Raw genomic sequence first — 21,441 nt, 5'->3', positions numbered from 1 at the left:
AGATTACTATAGACGATAGTTCTACTGTAATTAGACTTCCTGGTTGCAGCATCAGGTCATACAATAATATCACACAAGTTGCCATATTATTGTGAAGTCATCGGATTTTCATAGTATTTGAAGTCGATGGTTCAAGTGGATGTAAAATAAATATTCATTTTATAACTAGGTTGCCTACAATAACTAAAAGAGCTGATGATATTTAAACAGCTGAACCGGAGTTCACAAACATAGTTAAGAGCAATACTGATAGAATTTGCCTTAATTTGAACCTCTGAGGGCCCCTGTACATTAAAAAGTACATATTATTTTATGTGATTCGGACCCAGCCAACATTATTCCTATGATCACATAAAAGCCCAGTGTACATTCTAAATGAAAATATCTCATTCAAATCTAGCGTTTTAAATTCTATATAACCATAGAGTATCTAGAAAAACACGTTTCAAATTGCCGGTTGCGTTTTTCATATAAACTTGACATACTTGCTTGTAGTTATATTTAGTACATTTTAATGTATATTGGGCGTTTAACTATTTACCTATGATATCTTAGGAGGTTAAAAGAACCCCTTTGAGATCAGTCCTTCTATTGGGGAGCCACGATGCCATAGTAGACATTATAGAAAAACAGAGACATAGACACAGGCTTCAAGCTTATAACTCCCCTCTTTTTTTCTCATCGGAGGATGAAAAGCAAACGAATGTAGTAGTTTTCTTATATTTTAATTCACAGGTAAATTTGGAATCATTATTGTTTTGTTTGTTTCATCACCATGATGATAATGAAACGTCACGCTATTTGAGATCCATGCTTTATTTATTTTTGCTTACTTGAATACACGTAACATTCAAGAGAAAATACTTTTAAAGTAAACCAGATGCTTGCATTGGTTTTCAAACTAGATCCAGCACTTTTACATGTAAAATAACGATTCATTTGTTTGCAAATGTTTTAAATGAATACATAAAAATTCTTAAACAATCTAAATGGTAAAAAAAAATAGAAATTATTAGTATATTTTCATCAAGCATGTTGTCATTTAAATCAGTTATCTTTAAGACTGTATCTGCTGATAACGCCGTTATCGTTGATAATGGTCTCACCGCCCCTGTCGTTCACCTGTTGACCATTCAAATTGGCAGACGAGGAGTACGAGGAGCTGGAGACGCTATAAAATTGCCTGCCGCCATTTCTTCCCGCATCCGACATTCGTGTCACGTCCACATTGGGCTTGCGCTGAAAGAATTATAATAAATAGATTGTAGAGTTTTTACAATTTTTCTCACTTTAGAGCTTGCCTTTCGAGTGCCCAATAAAGCACTCTCTTAAAGGTCATAAAGCTTGCATTATGTAAACATTCTGTACATCTAGATTTTAATGTCTTTCATCTTTAATCAGGTTCCCTAAAACAAAATTTGGATGTTTTGCGTACCTAGTTATTTAATTATTCAGAATTGTAATAATAGGGGTTAAAGTATGAAATTGCCGATTTGTACTGAAAATCTAAATTGTTTATTTTTTAAATTTTTAACAAATTTATTTAATCAAAATAGTTGCCATTATTATCTATACATTGCTGCCATCTAATGGGAAGGTTATTAATGCCTTTGCGATAGAACTGCGACGATCTAGACTGCACAAACTGTGTGAAAGCATTTTGTACTGCCTCCTGGGAAGAAAACTTCTTGTCACGTAGATAATTGTCCAAATCACGAAAAAAATGGTAGTCCGTTGGAGCAAGGTCTGGTGAATACGGAGGATGACGAATGGTTTCTAACTGCAGTTCCTGAAGGGTCAAAATGGTTTCTCGTGCTGTGTGAGGTCTCGCGTTGTCGTGGAGCAATAATGGTGAAGATCGATTCATGAGTCGGGGCTGTTTTACTGCTAGTTTTGTCAACATGGTTCGGAGTTCGGCACAATAGACATCTGCCGTTATTGCTTGACCAGATCGGAGAAAACTATAGTGAATAACACCATGCTGAGACCACCAAACAGTTACCATTACCTTTTTATTGGTAAGTTTTGCTTTAGGACACTGTTGTGGCATTTGACCTGGGGTCAGCCATTGCATTTTTCTTTTCCGGTTATCATAAAGAATCCACTTTTCATCACATGTTACAATTCGATCCAATATTCCTTCATTTCTGTACCGGTTCAACAAGGCAACACAAGTTTCAACACGCGTTTCTTTCTGCAGATCAGTCAAATCATGAGGCACCCATTTCTCGTATTTTTTAATTTTATTGATTTGACGTAAGTGAGTCAATATTGTGGGTAAGGTAACGTTAAACCATGCCGCTAATTCCTGGGTAGTTTGACTAGGATCGGCTTCCACTATCTCTCTTAATTCATCGTTATTCACCTGTGTGGGCGGTCAAGCGGTGGGAAATTTCCATCACGAAAGCGTTTAAACCAAAATCGCACGGTGCGTTCATTAGTAGACCCCTCTCCAAACGCAGCATTGATATTGCGGGCTGTTTCTGCCGCGTTAGTTCCGCGTCGGAACTCGTATTCAAAAATCACTCGAATTTTCGCAGTATCCATCTTTCTAGTCTAAATTGAACAACAAAAACAATTGAAAGTCGATATTCAAATGTTACAAATTTAAAAAAAAATCCCAGAAACCATTTGAAAAAAGTTTCATTCGAAAACCTCAAACCATGAAGATTCTATGAAAATTCAAAGAACCGATTGCAATAAAACGGCAATTTCATACTTTAAACCCTAATATCTACGTAATTATAGTAGCGAACAATTCTTTTTTTGTACTTACTATGCAGTGCTATGTTTATATTGTATACACGATCTTATCGGTCTAAGTCATGATTATAAGGTCTACATCACCTACAGATGTGCGTTTACAATATTGTTTGTGCTATAATTGCTAGTTTTAATACTTATCTATTTATGTTAAAATCTTAATTTGCTGTTTATTTGAATAAACATTATCGTCTAAGTAATATTTATTTATAGTAATTGGTTTTGTACTGTTTTCCAGTGGGATCAATACATTTTAAATGGTACATCATTTAATTTTGGGTTTTCTACTGAATTTTACTTCAACAAGTAGCATTAAGTTTACTAAGGTAAGTAGCAGTAGAGCTTGTGAAAGAGTTCGTCCAGTAAAGTACCGCCACCTTGCCATGTGAACATTACTGCGTTCCGGTTTTGAATGGTAAGAGTGCTGGTGAAATTACAGGCACATGGAACTTGTCAACTTATGTTTCAGGGTGACGGGCGCTGTGGCTGTGCCCCTCAGATCTTTGCTATTTAAAGCTCTGAGCGGCACTACAACTGTTATGGATAGGCGTGTCGCTTACCGTCAGGCGCATGACTTGTTCGTCCCGTCACTTGGTATTATAAAAAAAACAAAACCAAACCGATATCTGAACAGAAAGAATTTAATAAAAAAACTTACCGGATTTGCTGGGTTCAATGCAATTTTATGGGACTTATATCCAGGTCCAGCCATTGCACTGGCGAAAGCACTGTTCGGTCCCATGGGTCCCATGGGCCCCATGGGAAAGCCGAAGGGTGGGGCTGATCCTCCCATAGGCATGCCGAAGCCGAAATTTCCGAAGTCAGGTATGTTACCGAAACCTCCGGACCTAGAGTCGAAGGCAAAATTAGGTACGTAACCAGCGCGATTCGACGTTAGGTCGAATGCCTTTCTAGCTGCGTCTAACGCAACTCGTTGATGATCTATGTGATCAGCAAAGGCCCTGGAAGAGTAGAAGTAGTACATCAAACACACAAAGAGGAAAGTTAATAAATAGAATTAATGTGCTGCAAAGAAGGCTACTGGAAAAATGATAGATTTAGTAATAGATGAATAGAAGTAAAAATCAATATGAAAGTGTAAGAGTTGCAACGCAGTGCTTTGTTAATTTGCCCGTTGAAATATCTCGCAAGCCTAATTAACTTCAGGATGCTGAGCCATTACTGTATTATTCAATCAATTCATCAGCCTATTGCAGTCTGCTGCTGGACATAAGCCTCCCCAAGTGTACGCCATAGTACCCAATCAAACGTTTTCCGCATACAACCACTACGCGACTTTCTTCAGATCGTCGGTCCACTTGCAGGGGGACGTCCTACATTTCATTTGCCAAGACGTGGTCTTCACTCGAGAACCCGTCTATTCCATCGCTCATCGGTTCTGCGTCGGATGTGGGCAGCCCACTGCCACTTCAGCTTGCTACACTTCTGGACGATGTCCACAACTTTAGTCTTATGCCGAATAACTTCGTTTCAGACTTTGTTCCTTAACGAGATACCCAGCATAGACCTTTCCATAGCTAGCTTAGCGACGTGTATTCTCGGAGCCAGATTGACCGTCATAGTCCACGTCTCAACTCCGTAAGTCATGACCATGATTACTGTGTTATTAAAATCTACTAATGGTGTACCTAAGTAAGTACTGCCTGTGTGGAAAAAGAAATCCAAACCAATATGAAGGTTATTTGGTTGTGGAACTTTTGGATTCATACGTAATCCAAATAAAGGGGCATGTATTTATGAGATTGGTTTAAAGTAAATTTAGTCAAATTGTGTTATTAACTGCCTTCACCTGTAACAACCCTAACAAAAAAAGCAGTTTTAACTAATCACTTAAGAACCATCACCGCAAGCATACTGCATTGCGTATCCTTCAAAGGATAATATTTCTTACTCTTGGAGAATAGTCTCGAAGTTTTTAAAGTACTCAGGGAAGAAAGAGTCCAAGCTCTGGAAGTTGTTTACACCGCCGTCAGAGTTGAAGGAAGTAACGTCGTCTCCCGAGATACTGTAGGCTTTGCCGTCCTGGAGTCCGTAAGTACCACCGTACCTATTGCCTGATGAGTCCTGGTACGCAAACGCTCCTATTCCTGCAGGTGCCGGTTTTCCTGGAAAGATAAATGATTCATGATTACTAACAGGGTTGTTTGTACAATATTGTGACGATGCTGACCTCCTTCATAGTCAACTTTTTTATGAGCCTCTTTACTGGTTCCTGGCCACTTACTTTTAAAATTTTAAATTTCTCTAACGTTCTATAATTCCTTATTCCACTATTCTTACGTTGGTTCGTTCCGTCATCAATCCATCAAAATTCTCAAAACGAGAGGACGTGCTTATTAATCATCATGTAAAACTCAACTACTACTACTACTACTCCCACTACTACTTCTACAACTATATAAAAATATTTAAATAGACCGCTCCAAACAGTGATACCTAACACTTTGCGGTATGATGCAAAATACAGGAATGGAAGTAGGGGTCGTCGGGATGGATGCTTACATACTTGAACTTACTACCTAAAAAGATCTAAAAAGTGTCAGATAGGTATATATCAAATAATAAGTATCAAATAAATAAAAAGTGTCAGGTATATATATCAAAAACTTAGAACTTTATTTTTGGTAAATTTATTATGGTATGTAAAAAGTCATGGAACAAAAGTTGTTGTTTATGATGTTTTTAATATCGGTGTTTTGTGGAAAAGGCGAAAGCGCCATTTCAGAAGCATTTTCAGAGAAGCATGTTTTGGGCTGTAACGACTGTTTTAAAATATTTACGTTCTGGTTTAAAATCCAATTTTGGTTTTAATTATGTTTAAGCTTTAAAATTGAATCTCAAATAGGACATAATTATTTTAAAACAGTCGTGAAAAACTAAAACATGCTTCCCTGAAGAATTTTTCTAAATGGCGCTTTGCCCTTTCTACAAAACACACATGATTATAGTCCTGCGAGGTTGTTACTATATTAAACCTATATATGATATACGATATATATATATATCGATGACTTTCTAGAAATTTTATACTGGTCTTTAGTCAGTCTTTCACGTACGGATGCCTAGGTATTATTAAATACTGTCGTAGAAACCTATAGTAAACAGTTACAGATGACATCAGGGCGCAGTAGGTAATGCACGAACAATACGTATGTTTATGTATATAAGTGCTCTTCAACTAAAGCACACAAGGAAAAGACGTATACCTGTATCTTTGAACAATTTTATTTGTGTGATGTTGTCTGATGTAAATAAACCACTAGTTCTTCGAAAAAAGAAGAAACAACCTTGTCATTACTACAAAAACACAACGTAATTCTAATAAATCAAACAATGAAAAAATTACACATTCTGTAGACATGAATCAATTAAACCAGACATGTAAGCAAAACATCGCATCTATTGATCGCACGAAATAGAATAATTGTCATCATTAGTCAAAATAAACTCCGTGTCAGCCCCATTAAAAGATGTAGTCGACAAAAAATCCTGCGCATCTGTGATTGATGGGAATCCCACATCATTGAGCGATAATTACAGTAAGGGTGTGTTTGAAATGCATAACTTGAGCAATTTTCCTAGTTTAAGTTTTGCCTTTTGTATGTGAAACAAGAAATATAGTCACACCTTTCGGGTAATAAGACCACATATGCAAAATGGCAATTGTTCAGAAGGTTTCAAGATTTTGCGAAAAAAATTATTCGATATCTTTCTTGTACTTAAATAGGAGAGTTATAATATTTCACAAATACATAATTTGTTTCATGTAGTTCGTATTATTTTTATGATTTTCATGTGATAAAAGCACTGTTGACGTATAGTCGCGACTATAAATACGACGCAAAAAAAGTGACTTTCTTGTATTAAAGGTACAAAATGCTTCAATTTTAATTGTTATTGGTTTACTCTGATGATCAATAAAGTTATTATAAGAAGATACACTTGCCTAAAACATGCTTGACAGGTTTAATTGGGTGTTAAATTGTAAAGAAGCCAGAAGTTAAAAAACAGTGCCTAGTTCTTTATTTACTTTTCACAAGTCTCAAGAAATAAAAAAAAATAAAAATAAAATCTGTCTCGATCTGGTAAAATACAGGTCGAGCTCTCATAATAAAAATATCAGAGACAAAAGTACTTTTGATATGGGTTTATTACTTAAAGAGTACGACAAATGTGGTTAATTTTTATGTTATACGTAACGCACAACAAGAATCAACACAGTACGGTAACCTCCACAAAAAAACCAGAACTTATAAGTAATTTTAATTAAAAGAAAAACGAAAAACTTACTGCACACCGAAGAAGTCCGAATTTAACTGAAAATATATTTCAAAAGGCTCTATCACAAAAGGCTGGGTGTGAGTCAGTATGAACAAACACAGTCTACACTAAAAAATATGGCGTAATTGTTATATTCGACAAAACAACCTGCGACTTAAAAGTAATGTCTGCCTTATATATGTTGTTACTGTAACGAATTAATTAACACATTGTCCCTGTCGGGCTTTATACCCTATATCTTATGTTTGTGACTGAATCTAACTTTAGTCCGTATTGTAGTAACCAATTACCGAAAGGCTAACTAATATGATTATAACCTGCGTTTTTTTTATATATTTAGGCAATATAAATGTTATGTCTAGTGATATGTCAGTGGATTAAAGGACACAGCGGCTCACGTGGCAATGACGCAGCAGATGAACTAGCCAGGAAAGGGTCGGAGACGGACGCTGTAGGACCAGAACCGATAGTGCCCCTCCCCTGCCAATAGTCCAGAACAACTACACACAAAGGTACAAAATCTTCACATAATAATACATGGACCACCCTTACGGTTTGTAGACAGGCGAGGGAAGCACTCCCAACGCTCAATGCCAGTCTATCTCAAATACTAATTAAACTTAAAAGGCAAGAGCTTCGCACTCTAACTGCCGCCCTAACGGGTCATGGTCCATACAATAAACACCTTTTCAATTTAGATATCACAGACAGTCCTCTATGCAGAGCGTGCATGGAGGGGGAGGAAACGGCTGCGCACATCCTACTTCAGTGCTCCGGCGTGGCCAACTACAGGGCAAAATACCTTGGAGTGCCAAGGTCGCTCCCCGAAGTCTTCAGAAAACCAAGGAGGCTGCTGAGATCCCTGGAGGAGCTTGGGTGGCACGAGTAGGACCCTGCACCCACCACACGCAAAATAGGCGCTTTGTCGTCGAGTTGCGGATACTAGCCCGTTGCACCAAGTACCAAGTACCAAATGATATGTCGTTTGGAAAAAGAGGGACACTATGTATGTATGTTCATTCTGCTTTTAATCTCACAAAGGAATAAAGATTAGGTTTTACATAATAATTTTCAACTTTCTTTTGTTTCTATCGTATCGTGTAGAAGTTGCAGGCATTTCTACCGTATGACACCTTTATGACTTTACCATAATAATTATATGTCGTGCATTGTTATACATTACAAGTTCGCTGTGATATTGGGTGTAAACCAGTTAATACCTCGTTACCACCAACCATTAAAATCGATTCACTCTATTTGCAACTTATGACTCATATTACTCTACAGTAGTTTGATTCTCACTAACACGTGACCAAATGCGTGACTCTATAATATACTAGTATAATTAAAATGGTTAAACTTGACCAAGAACAGTTAATGATTATGCTAATGGAAATGTAATGTGTTGGCAGTTAGATGAGTTAAAACAATTTGACGAATTCTAACATTGCGGCCATATATCACTCTGAAAAACAAAAACATTTTCTCTGGATTCTGGACATGAACTTTAATATTTAAGATCATTATATACAGTTAAGTAATTTACATAATTTCACACTACCATGTCGTTATTAAATATTTAAAAATCAAAACAGCTTATACTGTATGGGATTGCCTAGTCTGGTAAGTGAATGAACGCTAGACACAATCTGCTTAGAATGAAGTAATAAGCGTTTAAAATAACATTTCATTTCTTTTTAGATTATAACCATATTACAACGAACAATGAACTTTTTGCACATTAGACAATCGGAAGTCTTTGAACTTTGCGAAAAACGCATTTAAACTGAAGTAAAAACTAAGAATAGGCTTCCTATATCCGTCTTATTTTGTGGTTGTAATTTAACGTTTCGCACACGCTTGCGTGAACATTGATTATTATGAATCTGCGCCTAAGGTAATATTTTGAGTTTAAATAGGCTACAGATGACACAATGAAATTTACATTTTACAGAACGATAAAATGTGAACACAAGAACTCGCCATTTTTTTCTATTCGTGAGAATACCTATTTAGAAGCGACAGTTGTCAACATTAACATTTGTGTTCCCATAGTATCATTAATTGCCACACAAATACATACAATTAGGAAAAAAAAGGAAATTAATATGATAATAATAATTCAGACTATCAGCGCAAAAGTGGTTTAACCCACATTTAATTTTTTTCTACAATATTACTTCAAATTATATTAAATGCAAGTACAAGAGATAACCAAAAGGTCCAGACTTATTTCATCTGGGGGTCGTACTGATGATAACAATAAGAACAATATTCTATTTCTTATTCTAATCTATTTCTATATTGAACAATATTCCTGTGGCGGACGTTTGGAATAAAATATTCGTTTTTAAAATTATTATGGATAAAGAAGACTTAACAAATGCATATTCAATGTTGGTATGAAGTAATTATTTCTATTAAATGTATTTGTTTACGACAGCTATAGAGTGGTTATGTTTTTTTTTATACAAAATCATGTTTAAGACCGAGTTCGAGTTTCTGCCTTCTAACTATGTTTCCTTTATTACATAATTGCAAAAATCCACCATTTTCCTTAGACTGTTTTTTTTAAACACATAAATTTTAGTTATTGAAGTAAATATACCGGATGTTATGGAATTTAATTACAACACAAATAAATGCGTTTCTTTGTAATAAATATTAGTATAATAAAGCTACATGTGCTGAATGTGAACATGAAAATCATAAAAATAATACGAACTACTTGAAATTTTATGACTCTCTTAATTAAGCATAAAAAGATATCGAAGTAATAATGGTCGCAAAATCTTTGAGGCTTTCCCTGAAAAGTTGGCACTTCGCAGATGCGGCGTTATTACACCAAGGGTGGAATATATTGAAAAACGTGCTACAGGAATGTCAAAGTGATTGAAATCTAGTGACTCTTTAAACCTACTGTGCGTCCTAATAAAACAATTAGGTGGAGTGGAGTCATTTGCCTGTCAGGTATAAAAAAAAATGTAATATATACATATTTATATGTTCCTTATACAAAATGTGCGAGGCGATCGGCTGAAATGAAATAAAAAATAACCTGATATTACATTTCCGTCAAATTGAAATAAAGTTTTACTGCATTAAAATTAGAAGCCATAATACTAGTTGTCTGAACGGAAATATAATAATCGTTCCATATGAAACAATTTTCCAAAGCATGACATCATTGAGTCGTTATACTAATTGCGGAAAGTTTGTGTTTTAAATCAATTCAAACATTGTTGTATCAATTTTCTTTATTGAATCTAACAATTATCACCTACACTGTTTCTTTGGGGAATCACCTACCTACAAACATGGTACTGTAACATGTTGATTATCTGTCTATGTTGGGCTGATTTGTCTAACTACAAGAAATTAAGATCAGCAAATATAACATGGGAATAATGAATATGAATATGTTTGTATTGTATTTTCGTACCAGTAGAGCTCGTTATGAAAGAATTCGTCCAGGAAGTACTGCCACCTTACCTATTTCTGCCGCCAAGCAGTAATTATGCAGAGCAGAGCATTACTGCGTTCCGGTTTTGAAGGGTATGGGTGCTGGTGAAATTGCATGCATAACGGGACTTGTCAACCTACGTCTCAGGGTGACGAGCACAGTGCAGTGCCCCTCAGATCTTTTCGATTTAAAGTTCTGAATGGCCGGCATGTCGCTTACCACCCGACTTGTTCGTTCCGTTACTTATTATCACAAAAAAAAAAAACAAAAAATGTTGAGAAATTAGTACCATACAGTTTTTTATCTAATAATTGAATCTAATGCACCCACACTCGTTAACGCAAACTCTAAGACGCTATGACCAATTTTGTTTGAAAGCTTGTAACCTTCATGCATAAGAATATTTTTGTAACGACGCCAAAAATTTGCCATAATTTAACGAAAGTATTGTATACTATTTAAAAAAACTATTAAACAACTTATTGACAAATAAAATTTACTATACTGTGTTCGAATTTTTAAATTACAAATTCCTATATGACATTTATATATATATTTTAACGTTAATATTTTTATTATTTTCATATTTAATTACATTTTATACTTATTACCATTAAAATTGACTCATGTAACTGCGTTTATATTACTGTCTGACTTACTAAATCCAAGTGTGCACGCACTTATACATACACTATTTAAAAAACTTGTTACACTTGGTTTAGTATGTTGACGTGCATGTGAGTAGGTGTATAATAAAACTATAAAATATAAGTACCTTCAATATATTTGTACGCCTAATGTTTGGCAATACACAGTGAAACTATGTTTATTTTGTACATGTCAACTTCCATACAACCTGATTCCTCACTAATAAATGAATTATGATTATGATTAATTTTATGGTAATAAAGAAAACGGTCACACAACAACAACAACAACAACGAGGGATGTCTATATGACATAATGTTCCTTTTCAGGTAGTTTATTTTAGTCCTTTAGAATATGCAACTCTGTCCTTAACTTCAATTCGATCAGTTTTCATCGCCATGCGAAATTAAAGTCTCTACTGCTGTCAAAGCAATGGAAACTCTACAATCGTCAATGTTCGTTACCAAACAATATATATATATATATGGTGTGAAACTATATTTTTTTGGTAATAAAAATATTTACAGGTAAGTATTAATACATATTACTTAGCGAATGACATCAAGAATGCCGTAATCACAAAGTTTGTAATTTATTTCACATTGTAATGCCTTTTAGCAGGTCAAAACAATGAAAAGTAAATATAAATGTGAATGTAAACATACTCCTAATTTGAAATCAAACATTTTGTAGACCGCGGTGGTCGGGTGGGTTTTCACGGTGTCGCCATTTCTGAGGTCCCGGGTTCGATCCCCGGCCGGCGATATTGTCTCAGGTCTGGGTGTTTGTGGTAATCGTCATCGTTTCCGATTTCTATAACACAAGTGCTTTAGTTACTTCCTTTGGAATGAGTACAACATATGTGATTGTCTAATATTTATTTACAGTATTTATTTAAACATCAAGTGTTAAATATGATACCCCTATGTCGAAAATTAGGTATTTAAGATCTGTATACAATATACGCCTAACAGGGAGTGAATGATGTCGAGTGTAATTTGTTTACATTTGAAATAAAAATAACATCATCTTCAGCTTACACGCATCCAATACTGGACATAAGCCTTCCCCTGAGCACGCCAAGTCTCCCGGTCCCGGGGGTTTTACTCCCATTCACTATCCGACATCCATCGGAAAGAATTACTGTGAAATAAGTAATAGCTACCAAATTTAAATACGCATGATGCGAATGAAACTTCTTACTTCAGATTGTCTTGGTCGAATATTCATTATTTCACTGTAATTGTTTCGGACGGATAATGAACAAGGAACGAGAGTAGACCCTTTGTGCCGCCCGCATCCAGCCGCTGCCGGCCACTATCTTCTGGGTGTCTGTCCGTGGCTGTCAATCCCGGATCCCTCCCACTAGAGCACCCGAGAAGGCCACCGTGGGGTTTTAGCCGGTAGGAGGAGATAACCTCTCCGCTGCCCCCGTGGCTGAGAGGTATTCTAGGAGGATTTCCCCACGAAAAAAAGGGTGTCCTACGTTTGCCTTAACGTCTATAACAAGGCTGCTTCATCGGCCATCACCCTTCATGCAAGCATGTCCGGCCATATCCGGCCCACTGCCACTTAAGCTTACTGATTTTGCTATGCGATGCGAGCTATGGTGATCACTTTAAGGTCGAAACACAAAACTGCGAATCAGCGCGATGCGAAAAACTGCGACACGAATTGCTGCGATGCGATTTCAAACGGCAAAGCGTCTCTCTGCCACGGTTCGGGTGATCATTCCTTCCTTCGGTTGTCAACCGTACTAAACGTATTTTTTAAACTAGGTAGCGACAGGGATCCTAAAAAGAGTGTTGCACTGTTGGGATTGACAAGCAAATATAGGAAAACACAAAGAAGATTAACACCGCAGGAATGCGCGATACGGAGCAATTCGCAAATTCTTGCGATGCGTCGTGCGAGCTCGTGGATTTCTGCGATGCGGTGGCACATCGCAGTTTTGTGTTTCGACCCTAAGTTCTCTGACTTATCACTTCATTAGGAATTAGGTCCAATATGACTCTTTTTTATAAAGTTGTATAGGTTTTATACTACGCACCTTAGAGCATATCTCTAAGCTGCGTTTAGATTACCTTTTTTTGTTTATCCCAACAGATTAGTTGCTTATTATTATAAGTATTAGTCGCTATATATAAGTATTAGTAGCTTTTAATTAACATGAATATTTTAAAATGTTAATTAAACCAAAACCAAATACGTATCAATAAACTTTCACCAACAACAGTAATAGAAACCTAATAACCTTAGAAAGAATTAGCATGGAAAGATTATTTCCAAAAGATTTATTCTCTATGTCCAAATTTCGGCTATGATTATAAATATACACGATTCAAACGAGTTATTAGTTGTCGTAAATCCTTTGTTATTTCTTAATTGGTTGAAAATTTGACAAATTTATAGGCGTGGCTAAACTTTTGATTGTTTTGGCGAATTAATTACAATCTGTTGACTAGTGAAATACGGTTTTATATAGTTTTAAATAAATAAATATATAGTCACCTAAATAATATCCGATTGTAGAAAGAGATATCACATTTTTGTTTATTTTTTTAAACAGTAGTTGTTGAATACGGCCTCTACGTAAAATAAGCACATTCGTCGAGAGTAATAGAATAAGAAATTTTTCACCTCACTAGCTCGGAAGGGCTTTCTTTCTCTGAAATATGCGCGCAAAAGCGTTGTTTCCACGCTAGAGTGGAAAAAACGCTTTTTAAATTCGAACTTGACGATGGACTGTGGTGTACCTAACTTTTCTTTCGATGAAAAAAAAAACATAATGACATGTTCAACCACACGATTAGTCGTACGTTGTTTATGTAATATAAATCCATTGGTATGTTTTATTCTTATTATTGTTGACATTAAATTGACAACGATAACTAATTTTGTTTATTAAAACCATTTAATACTGAAGTGTAGTAGTTAAACTGTTTTTCTTACATTTTCCTCGCTATAGTGTTTCGCTCGGTAGCAAAGTTATCTCGCTTCGCTAGTGGTTTAATCTTCGTATCCTTCGCTTGCTCAGGTTTCAATGCAAGCACTCGTGTCAAATTACAACTTTGAAACCTTGCATAACAAATAACTACTTCTTTATTATAAAAAGCCTAAAATAAATTAAAAAATAAACTCGTACTGTCAAGAGCACATCAAGCTTGACACTTTGTACTTTGGACCGTTCTTATCATAAGCGGCATAGAGTTGGATTTAAGTCTTAAGTGTCAAACTTGACGTGCTCTTGACCCTGTACCTTTGATATAGCAAAGCCACATATGTGATGTACAAACTGCTTTTATCCCATGAAAATCATAAAAACAATACGCACTACATAAAACAAATTACTTAAAATGCGAAATTTTATAACTCACGTATTTAATTTCATTCGTAGAATCTTTGAGTATCTCTACTGAAAAGTTTTTTGTTTGCAGATGTCGCCTTAGGGTACAAAGGCTGCGAACTCTTCCTTTATCTTTTGGTCAAGTCAAACTCACGTTCGTTCAATTATACGCTATGAATACAACAGTTTGCTTGCAGTTTGTTAGATATTCTAAGACACAATAAAACATCACATCGTATAGATGTATGTCTACTAAATTAGCATTAAAAAGGTCGATTTTAACATTGTTTATCATAAAACGTCTTCTCGAATAACAACATCGTCCTTTACAGTTTGTTGAATAAATTAATGTCTAATCTTAACGCTTTGTAAAATATACTTAGAATAATACTTATACACACTAACTCATGCACCTTGACAGGCATCTCAACATGGGAACGAGAGACGCAGACGTTAATTATAATTTATCCTGGAAATACTCGCTTTATTTCAATTAGTAGTTTCAATTAGGTAGTTTATTAAGCATTTTTATTGACGTAAGATGAGATCTAGAGCTTATATACCAATATTCAATTTAGAGGTTGTTTATACAAGGTTGTTTTTATTTCGAGGAATGTTATATCGAGGAGAATCTCCTACTCTTTTTTATTGAAATTAGGGTAAATTTATAAAAATTTGCAAAATTCCAGTATTATACGTTACCTGATTAGGTCTTTTGAAATGTGGCTTACAAAACCTTGTAAGCCACATTTCAATTACAAGACTTACATAAAAATCTGTATACCTTTTTTCTGTGAGGTTAAGAGATGTCGCGCATTTACAATGACTATGATAAATACTACTTTTTATTTTTGTATGTATGTTATACTATTACTCCAGTATTTGTGAACCGATTTTGATAATTCTGTTTTTGGAAAGAGTGTACCTCAGTTGGTCCCGTTTAAATTTGAATAAAATACTCCACCTCTAAATGTCGCAAACTAGGGTATGATTCCGGTTTCGCGCACTTTCCGGTAACCAACCTCAATAAAACTTGGCAAATAGATGTAATTCACGAACTTTTGAGGTCAGTTTTTTTTTTATAAAAAAGTTATAATTATTACTGTCTACTCTTTAATCTGTATTCCCCAAAAGGACTGTTTTCTAAAGTCACCATTATGGCGTGGCGTGGGTGAACTGGAAACAATGCCATTATTACTAAAATACTATGTTAATCTTAAACGTTGGATAAATAGAACGAAAATAATATTGGCATTATATAGTGATAAGTTATTGGTGACTAAGTTACTTTACTGGTGATCGTACAATTTAGTTAGGTAATTATCCAGACGATAAATCTTGCACCGCCTTCTTTTTCCACGAAGCGTCAACAACCTTCTTTTCGCTCTGATCTAACACGAAGGAAATGTGATGGAGGAACTGAAAGGAACTTCCTAACGCAAAATCAAAACTGTATATGTGGTGCTAGTATAATATGACAATCCATGAAATGATTTATGGACAGTCCCATAGCGTACTACTTACTTAAATTTTTGTTTTTAGTGCCCTTCCTAGCAACATTTGGTTATTCGGGATAAACACTATTACTTATGTAAGCAAGCCTGCACAGGGACCTTATCAGTCAGGTCCTGACCCCAGATCAGCCCGTTGACACAGACTTCAACCGGTTTTTAAAAGTTGTGAGTGAGAATACGCGGTGCTCTATTGTCAAGAGCGAACCGGAGCTGTTGGATCGCTCACCTCCTGTTATTTATTTATTTGGTTCTCCAACAATGAGTACAATAAGATATTTATACAAAACATAAATACAATTGCCGCATTACTTAGAGGAGAACACCACGTGCACAATAATGTGTTTATTTTTTTTACATAATTTTAACATTCTATGAAAAATACATATTAAGAGAGAAAAGAGAATCTATAACTATTCGTGTAATACAAGTCTTTTAAGTAAATTCACACACATATTGCCAAATCCGCTGAATTGTAATATTGCATGTAAAGTGCATATATCCGAGAGAGGAGACAGTGTAATCTGAGATTAGTACGATGTTTTGGAATGCAAAACAACTTCCTATTATTATTTCTCTCTGGTCAAATTGGAGCGCTAAACTGAACTTTACTTAATAAATCTGAACGATTACAAACTCCAGTGACTAATTTCTTCAAAAATCTAAGTCGCGCATTTTGCGTCTTGTTTCAAATGTAATAAACCCAAAATTGTGCATGGTGCAAAACGGTCCAAAATTATGCATTGCACAACTAGCAATTGCCACCACTAAGTCAGTGACTCTAAAGTCAACTACCAAATATCCGGTATGGTGACAGCTGACCTATGGACAGACAAGACCTAAAGTTCTTTGGACCTTTAAACGTATAAAAATAACTCGATGAAACCTCTAGTAATCGAGTGCCGGTTCCGAGGTAAACGCCCATGTGTACGGACGTTACTAAATCAGCAAACAGCTCCTTAAATCAGGTGTCCCACAACGTCTCTAACCTAACCAAGTAAAAGTGTCACTAGAGTTGCTATGATAATCACCTGCCCGCAAACATCATCAGCACAACTATGCCACTCGGGCGAGAATTCCGTTGCTCCGAAGATATTAAGTATTGAGTGATTCAGACCCAGACAACTTTATTCCTACGATCACGCAAATATCCAGTGTATATTATGAAAATATCGCATTCAGATTTTTGACGCTATGTATTCTAGAAAAATGTGTTTTTAACACCAAACTGAGGGTATATATACTTGGGCCTGACGCATGTAATTATATTTTGTACATTTTAATTACATTAGTAGTAGCAGTTGCTGGATGTTAGGAGGATAAATTTAGGTTATGTTAAGCATTAATTAAGTAGTGCATACCTCGGAACTAGTTTCCCATTCTGTTTTAAAGATTTTACGTCAACTTGTATTTTATTTACTTACTTTTTATTTCATGACATGCATTTGAAATGCAATTTCTCCAGGTTTGAATCACTTCATGGCTTTCAATATTTTGTGAAATGGTTTTTTTACTGCCTGTTACGAACCGATTTAAGGTTTTGGTTTCATTTGAAAATTTCTTAATATTAATTTCATCTCTCGTTCTGCTACATTTGGTATGACGTAATTTAATTAAGCTTTCCTCATTCATTAATTTCTTTTTTGATTATGAAATGCGAAAGTACGTCAGTATTAATTCCTTTTCTGTAACTATTGTTAGAAGATGTACAAATACCATTATTGTTCAGTCAAGAATTCAATTGATAAATTAAATGAATCGACAAGAATGGTATGGAGATGAAAAATTAAACACGTATAGAAAGTAAATATTATGAAATATATATAAATAATTACTTTAAGAATGGACGTAAATCTTTTACACTAAATAGATACTTTATTATATGGAATAAGCACTGGCTCACTTTAAAGAATGTCTTGCATCAAAAAATATTCTTATAAACTTTAAACTATGAACTAATTAATACCTACATTCAATCTACGCAATGGCATTGGCATTGAGTTTCTTCATTGGCCACTACGATTATATTGAATTGTGTTATTTTTTACCTTGGATGACAATTTGAGTTAATAAATTACAGCCAATCAATTGACAAAACCTATAACCAATTGTTAAACCCGTATGCTCACATTACAAAGCTGTCCTCCTTGTCATAACCAATGCATTTGCATTTTGTAACTTTCGATATATTAGCACCTTAAAGGTGTTTTTTCTCTGAAAAATATCAATTACGCTATTTTCCTTAACAATAAAACTGAAAGTAAATAAGATATAAAAAAACGCATACAGGGGGTTGAGATCGTGTTGCTTATTCCAGATATTTTCTATTTCGCTAAAATGTCGATTACGTTAATGATGATAAGAAGGGCAGAAAGGTATTCATTCCTTCACTCACTTTCGTATACATAAGTAACTCGGAAGAAACAGTGCTAGTAAAAAAAATTAGGCTAGTAAAAAACTAAATCAAGTGTTTGATGAAGTTGTCTTGGTACAATGTAGAAGTTTATTGAAATATTCAAACGAAATTGTTGACAATTCTCTTTCACGCTTGTTTTCCATACAACTAATACGTGTTTGTGTTGCAATATCAGTTTTATAAGGTACTTACGTTTATAGCTTAAACGAGTTGACTTCATTCTTGGTATTTGTTTTGATGGTGCAAAATATAATTCAAAATTGTGCGAAGATTCGACAAGTATTTAAGAAGATTGGAAAATAGTATCATACTTCTTATGTGTACACATAAAACTCATTCTTACGCAACTGATAAATTTTAATAGTAATAATTTTCAAAAAAAAAAAAAAGTTTTTCGGAAAATGGGAGATAAAAACTTGGTTTTTAAAAGGGATTTTTTTTTTCAAATAATTACAATAAAGCCACATGTGATCATGCGCCAAAAGTACTTTTATCACATGTAAGTTATAAAAATAATAAGAACTAAATGAAACAAATTATGTATATATGAAATTTTATAACTTTCCTATATTTTCAATTTCATTCATAGACTCTCTCCTGAAAAGATGTCTTTTTGCAAATGTGACCTTGTTACCCCAAGGGTGTGAATTTAAAGTGTTTAAAATAAACAATCAATGTTCGTTTGTAACAAATTGTTTGTTGACCGTTCTTTATTGGTGCATACATAGAATATAGGCTATTCCTATTTACTTTTTATGTATTTAAATCGGCTGAAGAGAACTGTTTTATACACTAACGAAATAAATACAAACAAAAATTAAACATACCATAACACCAACCAAGTGCAGCAACGAACACACTTAACACCATAAGGCACCTCATATCGGCAATTGTGAAAAACACTTGAACTTCAAATCTTCGAATTAACTCAATTGATCGATAATTGAATAATCAAATTTGAAGACGACTGGTTCCAACGAATACTGAATATATAGTGCGGTGCGCCGGACCTCAACGTATATTAAATAGTTCTTATCACATTACTATAGTTTTTGCATGACGTCGTCTGAGATTACCGGTTTTCGTTTCACTGATGGAAATAAACGGCTTGTTTATTAACAATCAGCACGATTGCTTTAGTTTTGTTTAAATGATAATTGTTATTAAGAGTATACTACCCTCTTTATCATAACTATCGCATATGCATTTCAGTAAGTATCTAATGTTTAAGGCTCAACTCACACTAACGCAGAGTCGAAGCGTCGCGTTGTGTCCTGTTTTTCAACTACAATTCATGGCGACGCGCGTCGTCGCGCGGCGTCTGACGCATCGCTGCGCGCAACCCACACGGCGCGCGCGGCGTCTCTCGCTAACTTAACCAAGCATTGACGCGCAGAAAACAGAGATGAATATGCTACAAGCGAAAAACATGACGCGTCGCGACGCTTCGACCTAAAAAATTTTCAATTACGATGATCTGCCGTCCACTAACTAAGACGCGGCTAAGTGACATGAAGTCAAATATTTGTTTCGAATATCATAAGGTAGAGCCCAAAAGTCTCTTCTATAAACAGTTAAAGTTACTTAACGTGTCCGATATATCGAACTTACCCTTGTGACGCATATCCAATTTTCTAAAACTGGCTCATGTTTTTTTTTATATCTCAAAAAATGCTTTTTTCACATAGCCGCGTTTTAGTTGCTTTTTTGGATGGCAGTGATTTTGCTCAACAATAAAACTGAAACTAAATAAGATCTTTAAAAACTGTTACGGTTAGAGGGGGTTGTAGATCTCAGTTTGCTGATCCCAGTTATGTTAATATCTCAATTTCGCTAAAAATATCGATTACGTTAGTTATGATTAGGAGGGTAATATAGGTGCGCTAACCTATCCCATAAATTCCAGCTCACAGTATATTGGGCCAAAGTGACATGATTCTGCGGGTTTGTAGCATCTGAACCCGGGGTCAGTTTAAAGTTGCCACGGAACACGAATGAGCCCAAATGCGAGCGTTGTGTGTTCCGAGACCGGTTGCGAGATTGACGACGGCCTAGTAGTTGTTATATTTGGGTTTCTATATATCTGTTTTTATTGAATAATAGTAATATTCTTTATTTCTCCACAAAATACAAATAATCCATACATAAGAATCTTAATCATTTTAAGACACATTACGCATTTCGAAGGAGTTAGTACTTGTTAAAGACTTAACACCTGTGACTGCATGTCACAAAGCCCTGACCTCTGGGAAAGACATATACAAACTCAAGGCATTACTAAGTAGATTACGTTCAGATTATATACAAACGTTCACCCATACAGATTATGTATGGGACAACATTTAATTCATCATTTTGTAAGTTGAAATGACTTGAAAACATGTGAATGTTCTTCTGAATAAGAGTTATCCTCTCTTTCTCCTGTCGCTCATGGACTTCCCTGTACAGGATTATTCCTGTCTGATTACCTACAACTGATCCACCGCCAATTTTGAATCCGAACTGATCCGCTCTACATTTAAATTTATTATATAAATTCATTTTCAAACTTCCTTTTGAAAATTTTCCTTTTATCGATACATGCAGCTAATTATCCATCCTGACTCGCATTTACGTGTTCTTTTCTTCTATGATATTTGTAATAAAAAGGCTCGACCTTGTAGACACAATGTAGCGTAACATGGTTTTTCCGTTTTCTGATTTATTTTATTATTACATATTGCTGTATGTCATCGGTATTTAAAGTAATCCATCATTACCACCCAAAATAGTTGCAGCCAGGTAAGCTAGAGGACTATACCTGACTTTTAGATTGCCCATCTCTGCACACGACTATCGCATTATCGATTGTCGTGTGCAGAGATGGCAATGTGTTAAACCCCTTTCTTTATCCGGGTAATTTAAACGCATTTCTGCCCAAAATCGTGAACGAAAACATTATACCCGAAAAATAATACGAAATTTGATATAATTCCACACTTATTAGAAATTT

At 35.1% G+C, this 21,441-nt stretch overlaps 1 protein-coding gene across 2 annotated transcripts; it reads right to left on the bottom strand.

The window, feature by feature from the left end:
• Positions 1–723: 723 nt before the first annotated feature.
• Positions 724–19,456, bottom strand: LOC113230149. Of its 2 annotated transcripts, none has more exons than XM_026463939.1 (4): positions 19,277–19,456; positions 4,676–4,889; positions 3,422–3,725; positions 724–1,239 (listed from the first exon to the last, which is right to left on the bottom strand). In XM_026463939.1, exons 1-4 carry the CDS (start codon positions 19,329–19,331, stop codon positions 1,048–1,050), a joined length of 765 nt encoding a protein of 254 aa, XP_026319724.1. In that variant the 5' UTR covers positions 19,332–19,456; the 3' UTR covers positions 724–1,047. The 2 variants fall into 2 exon arrangements, with proteins under 2 accessions (XP_026319724.1, XP_026319725.1); XM_026463940.1 differs by having other exon boundaries at positions 3,422–3,611.
• Between the last annotated feature and the right edge of the window lie 1,985 nt (positions 19,457–21,441).

The sequence above is a fragment of the Hyposmocoma kahamanoa genome, unplaced genomic scaffold (assembly GCF_003589595.1).
Source record: "Hyposmocoma kahamanoa isolate Upper Pololo Valley unplaced genomic scaffold, ASM358959v1 63, whole genome shotgun sequence".
In the NCBI taxonomy this organism is placed as follows: Eukaryota; Metazoa; Arthropoda; class Insecta; order Lepidoptera; family Cosmopterigidae; genus Hyposmocoma; species Hyposmocoma kahamanoa.
This window is presented reverse-complemented; position numbering and strand designations above follow the sequence as displayed.

What these genes read in the sequence shown, in the direction of transcription:
- LOC113230149 (XM_026463939.1), bottom strand. Translation starts at nt 19,331, where the DNA reads ATGAGGTGCCTTATGGTGTTAAGTGTGTTCGTTGCTGCACTTGGTTGG. An exon ending in TGCACTTGGTTGGTGTTATG is followed by an intron (nt 4,890 to 19,276) that starts GTATGTTTAATT and finishes TTATCTTTCCAG; the next exon opens with GAAAACCGGCACCTGCAGGA. An exon ending in TTCGAGACTATTCTCCAAGA is followed by an intron (nt 3,726 to 4,675) that starts GTAAGAAATATT and finishes CTACTCTTCCAG; the next exon opens with GGCCTTTGCTGATCACATAG.